General features: G+C 40.4%; 1 protein-coding gene across 1 annotated transcript in view; it reads left to right on the top strand.

The window, feature by feature from the left end:
- The first annotated feature begins 1,617 nt into the window (after positions 1 to 1,617).
- Positions 1,618 to 6,000, top strand: part of ryr1b (ryanodine receptor 1b (skeletal)) — a 64,181-nt gene continuing 59,798 nt past the window's right edge. Inside the window, exon 1 of the mRNA XM_039597950.1 lies at positions 1,618 to 1,897. Within this exon, the coding sequence (XP_039453884.1) occupies positions 1,850 to 1,897 (48 nt within the window). The 5' untranslated portion in view covers positions 1,618 to 1,849. The remainder of the gene's footprint in view (positions 1,898 to 6,000) is intronic.

Raw genomic sequence — 6,000 nt, 5'->3', positions numbered from 1 at the left:
ACGGTGGAAATGAATGTGTTGTTCATCACTGAGTCAATTTCATTATGATTTTACCTGCTGGATTCTTTCCCAGTCACTGATGAGTTCATCTCTTTATATGTTAAACCCAGGCAGCACTAAAACCGTCTAGAGGCTGTTGATAGAGGTATTGCTTCAGATAAGTGACAGGAAACTCAAAATAATAGGCTGGTAATGAATCACTATTCTTAGGGGAAATAGGAAGGTTGCTACTTTACCACTGAAGCATAAAACTGTAATTTTATGGAAGAGTGTAAAAGATCAAAGAACTAATTAAAAGCCAGACAAAATATCTGTGCAGAGTGTCTCGTTCAGTTATTGACTGGGCTGTAAGAAAGCGTCAGTGGTGTCCACCACACTGAAAGTGCCAAGCTGTAGGTTGAGCTGTACTTTGATCCAACAGATTACGTGATTACTTAGACAAGGATGAGAGTTATATAATATACATTTCCTGTAGTATAGTGGTGAAAATAATAATCCTGAATCAACAACGAGTCACTCAACAACACCTGCATGTCAGCTGTATGACAGGCAAGAATCTAAACCAGTTCTTTGTAACAGATCAGTTTTTTATCTTCAACTATTGTTCAAAGAATACAAGTGATGTGATGACACAACTTCTCAGCATAAATGTGGGCTATGAAGTATTTATCATGTTTTCTGCCATTTCATTTCAAGGCCACGTTTCAAAAAACAAAGAGATGAAAACATTGCGTCTTGTCAGACTTAACTTTCCCAGCACAGACGGGCTGTGTTGGGAAAGTTATGAACCGCAGTAGTTTAGTTATTTGTCTAACAAGTTAAATATCTCGAGAAGAGCTACGAAGCCCATTAGGGTTGTGTCAGGAAGGTCATCTGGCATAAAAATCTGCCAGATCAAACATGCAGTGCTAACCTCTGTGGCGTCCTCTTGAGAATAAGGGAACAGCCGAAAGTAGCTGCCAAATTGCAACCAAATAATGTCTGATCAAACCACACAGATGAGCTTAATGACTAAAGATGTTTGGTATCTAACATAGCTGTTGTTGTATATAAGTTCATTTTGATTAAAAGATTAATCAGCACTAAAATGAATAATGAGCCATATCCCTATAATAAATTTCTTGTAAGTCTGACTTGCAATACTTAAACATAAAACAAAGAACTAATACAACCTGCTCATCAAGTGATGCAAATATCTGAATTTTCAAATAGCTCATGTTGGGCCCAGAACATGAACTATGGTGTTAATATACTGATACACTATTTATCCCAAAGGGTTTTCTTGCAAAGGCAGCTACAGTAACTTACTCACTTTGAAGAGCTGAGGTGTGTTTTTTGTGTGCTCTTATTGCACGCTCCCCAAAGGCTAGTCCTCACCCCTCTTTCCTTTTATAGCCTCAGACATGTGGAAGAAGGGGAGGGTGATGGAGGGGGGCAGCCTGTGTGAAGGAGTGGCCCACTTCTACAAACATGGCGCCACGGCTGGATGTGAACGGTGTAAATGTGTAACAAGGTGCCTGCCCCTCCCTCATCCACCCTCCATCCCTCCTACTCTCATCTGCTGTTGGGGATACGATCCAAAGAGGAGAGAGAAGACGGGGAGAGCCTTGCCTCCTTGTCACTCTCTCACAACACCGTGAGAGCACAGGACGCATGCTGTCCTCCAGTACACCCACACACACTAGCACTGAGAGTGAGAGACACTGAGGCAGAGTGCGAAAGAGAAAGAGGGGTACAGGAACGAGGAAACTAAAAGAGGGAGGGACATAGCAAAGCCAAATCCTGACGGGAGAAAACTGAAGGATTTTCTGTTTTCTCCTGAGGAGCTGCGAATAACCCTCGGTGAAAGATGGCAGAAGGGGGAGAGGGAGAGGAGGAGATTCAGTTCCTGCGAACGGTAAGTCCTACTTACTTTCCTATTGTGAAGGACTAACCTGGCCATCTGTCTGGAGATGAGTTCTAGAGATTTGTGGCTGGAGAGTCAGATCAAGAGTTATTAAAGGAAAACAATTCAGAAAAGAAACAAAACTATTTTTTTATGTAGGAAAATCATTTGATTTAACTTTCAGCCTGAAGCTCAGTCCTCATATTCCATCATCAGCTTCATAGCACCTTCGGTGTTTTCTGAACTAATGGTTTCTTCACTTGTATCCCTTTTGCTTTCCTGGCATCGGATTTTTTTAAAACTCAGATTTTGTAGTTGCAGTTCGCAGAGCCAAGTCCCGCTTCTGTATATAGTTGACTATTTTTACGCCGCCCTCATTGTGCCATGACCTGCTTATTAGTTGATCTCTTTAAACCTAATAATTGATTATTTCAGTTTCGTAAGAGCTCAGAAATACATTACTCAGTCATATTTAGATCTTTTCACAATGCGCCGCACATTGTCTTGCATAATCTCTTTTAAATTATCTTCATAATCTTCTATATTTAAGAATAAGTGGTAACAGAGTATGTGTGCATATGTGTGTGTGAGCACAGATAGATAGACAGGGGCTGGTGCATCTGTTAGCATCGTTATCTATTTATATCTAAGGAAAGTAGAGCCTGTCAGAGTGGGGTGAGAAGGCAGAGCAACAAGCTAGCCAGAGTTTGCAGGGGACAGCTGCCCAAAAGCTATACGTCTTCCTTAGTGACGCAAACAGACAGAGGGTTGCGATAGCTACTTCACAGTTTAAAACCTGTAGGAGAAGACCCCCCAGAACTATCTGAACCAGCTGAGAAGGCAAAATAGGTCTTTATACCCACAGTATGTGAGAAAACACTCAATGAAAAACTGCTCTAGATGTCTGATCACTGTATTTTTTATTTGAATCCACACTGCTTCTACCACTGCAACCTAAAACTTACCAACTGCAAGACATCTGGGCAAAATGCTGTATTTAATACACAAATATCACATGAATATCAGTTTACTTACAAAAGATTTTCCCAACCCCTTTCCCTTTACTTTATGTCAGCTGGGATAAACTCCAGCTCCTGCAATCATAAATTAGATAAAATATGTTTCCTGAACTCCAAATTAATGCTCAGTGCAGTGAACTTATTGTTATACCAAATGCTGTTGCATGATTCTTCTCGTTATATCAAGCATCGGTCTTTGCCTGTGTGAAAAATTCCTTAGAAAATTTCGTTTAGATGTCGTTAATAGATTATATATTATATAAATGAAAAAGTAATACTGACTTTTTGAGCAGACTCTGTTTCCAGACGCTTGTGTGAGCTATCAAAGTATTTCACTTAGTTTTTCGTTGCAAATTGCTTTAACAAAAACACTGCAGTGAAATGTGTTTCTGCTAGTTTGTGTAATTGCTATCATTGCTGAAATGTTTACCTGACTGACACTGAATCTGTTTAGATGTGAATACAAAAGTGCAAGTACAAGTATAAAAGAGCCTAGACAGAGGCATACAGAACAACCATAAACAAATTATTGATGGACAGGATTCCTTTCAAGCTTGTGAAGCCAGCTCACAATAACCACAAGAATTACAGAGTAACACAGCTGTTGCTACCTCAAAAAAAAAAGTTTTTTCTATCTTCAGAAACTTATAAATGAATTGTGAGCCACACTTTGAATGCCTTCAGCAGGTTTGTCATTTGGTTCAAGAGGATCAGTTAGGATGAAACTATAGAACACCAACACTTCAAAAGGAAAAAAAAAACAGTGTAGCTCTCTTTAAATTATTAATGTCTTGTGGACTTCAATGGGTTTATCTTTGACACTAACAGTGTCAGGGTCAGAGGTTCTGTCTGCATTTTTTGCAGGAATACAGTACTAAAAATGTTGGTGCTCATGGCGCCGTTAGGCCTTTGGATTAAAGCATCCACCAAATGTTTCTGGTTATTACTCTTTTAATTACATGGGAGGCATTGTGTGAGTCAGCTGTCTCACTCTGTTGGGGTAGTTCCCTTGGTTATGTTGGAAGTGGGAGGTGTGAAGAAAATGAAGAGAGAGCACAGAGGAGTTTTTAACTCACCTGGACCAGCTGGGGCAGCAGATTGTAGCTATGTCCAATATAATCTTTTTGCCGTTATGTAATGAGGTATGAAGGTTCATAGCCTGCATGTCAAGGCTTACCTTGAAAATACTTCTTGTAAAACAATTTTAGGCAAATGAGCAAAGTCAACCTTTAAAGTTCAGAGAAATGCAGGTAATTATTTTTGTTATGAGCTAGCTGTTTAAGATATCAGTTCAAGTGAAGCAAAAGTTATACCTTACTAACGCCTGTAGGTCATAGAAGTAAAATTTTGGGACTCATAAGTAATGTGGCATTTGCAGTTACGGTTAACTTGACTGCCGGTTTCTCTCTGTGTTGTTTTTTTCTCTTTTATTCAAGGTCCCAGTTTTATAAAGTTCAAATACCCCCTCATGTCCATCATTGGGACTACAAGTCATAAATTGCACTTCCCTACTCCCCTGTGGAAATCACAGAAACCTTTTTTTGTCCATTTATTAAAGCAGCTGGAAAAGAAAAAGCATTGTAATCTCATTTGTCCCTTCGTTTTTATCAGTTTCTCTGTTACTCTATTGTTTTTCACCCCTGCTGGGAATCCTCCAAGTAACAAGAAAAGCCGTGGGAGTTTTAGCGTAAGGCAGTGCATTTAGTGCTGCATTTAGTGATTTGGGGGTTAGGGGTGGGGAGTGTTTAATAGTGAGGGAGGAAAAGAAGACTAGATGAGATCCGTTAAATTGTAAATGCTGTTCAGTGTGGCACATGGGGAACACTTCAGCATATCTCCAGTGACTGTTTTTACATCACGAAAAGCCACTTATAGATTACTCAGCAGTCCTTCTCTATTCGGTTCTGGTTTATGGTGTTCTTGTAATACAGCCCTGGCCTGTGACTCATACAACGGTGACTGATCGCAGTGTGGCTTGAATAGTTGTACATTCAGAAGTGAGCTTAGCCTTTCCACCTGCCCTGCAGTAGCAGGTTATTTAAAATCGGTCTCCACTCAAACAAAGTGGATGCCCTTCGTTGAACTACAGGTATCTCGTACTCAGCCTCCCCCCTAAAAAGTGTGCAAGCACTTCAGCCCCCGCATTTACTGTCAGAACAGAGACTGTCTTTACTTGCAGTAGCTAGCAGACTTTTCTTTTCTCTTTAGTGGTAGCCACAGCCTGCACCGATGTCTCACATAAACATGAAAGATCCCAGACAGCGGTGCTGTTTCTCTGTTGGTGAAACTAAAAGCTGTGTCACTGTTTCACGATGCCACATTTGCCATTTAAAGCACACAAGCAAGCGAGTTTAAGGGCCATTCGAGTTCCAGTCTATAACAGCAGTTTCTTTTTATAGTGTGCCACTATAAGTGCACACGTTCAGGAGGGAGAAACCAGAGGAGTCAGTGTCCTATTTGCCAGCATCCTTTGGGAGAAGTGGTATGTGTACGTGTGTAGACATGGGTGTCTTTCTCTGTGCATCAAGCGAACAGAGACACTGTACATTGTTTTGACAGTTATGACATTTAAGGTCAATACGGGCCTGAATATTGACTTTAAACCAGAACACTATGGGCTGTTGAATTATGCTTGCAGTGAACACTGAATTGGTATTTTGCTGGTTAAAAGGGGAGAGTTAAGAAATCCTCTAAAACAATAGATTGTAACTATAAAATCAAGGCCTTTGTTTTTACCTTTATAATTTTCATTTCGAGTGTTTGTAATGATGTCTTTTCATTTTTATCCATCCATCTATTTTCTTCAGCTTATCCAAGTCAGGGTCATGTTTGGGCTGGAGCCTATTACAGCGGTCATAGGGGGCGGGATTACTCATCTGTAGATGAGATGAGGTTGACTCATGACACCCAAAACTGTTGATACATATTTTGTTTGATGGTGTTCCTGTATAACTGTACTGAGATACCGAGTCTCCACCCTTCTCCTTTGATCTCTCTCTCTCTCTTTTTTAACACACACATACACTGAGCACATCTGCGAGCTACAGTAGCAGCAGATATTGTACTGACAGCAGATGACAGACGGGGTAATGGGGA

Source organism: Oreochromis aureus, linkage group 14, assembly GCF_013358895.1.
Source record: "Oreochromis aureus strain Israel breed Guangdong linkage group 14, ZZ_aureus, whole genome shotgun sequence".
In the NCBI taxonomy this organism is placed as follows: domain Eukaryota; kingdom Metazoa; phylum Chordata; class Actinopteri; order Cichliformes; family Cichlidae; genus Oreochromis; species Oreochromis aureus.
The sequence above is the reverse complement of the archived record's forward strand: the minus strand, read 5'-3'. Positions and strand labels throughout refer to the sequence as shown.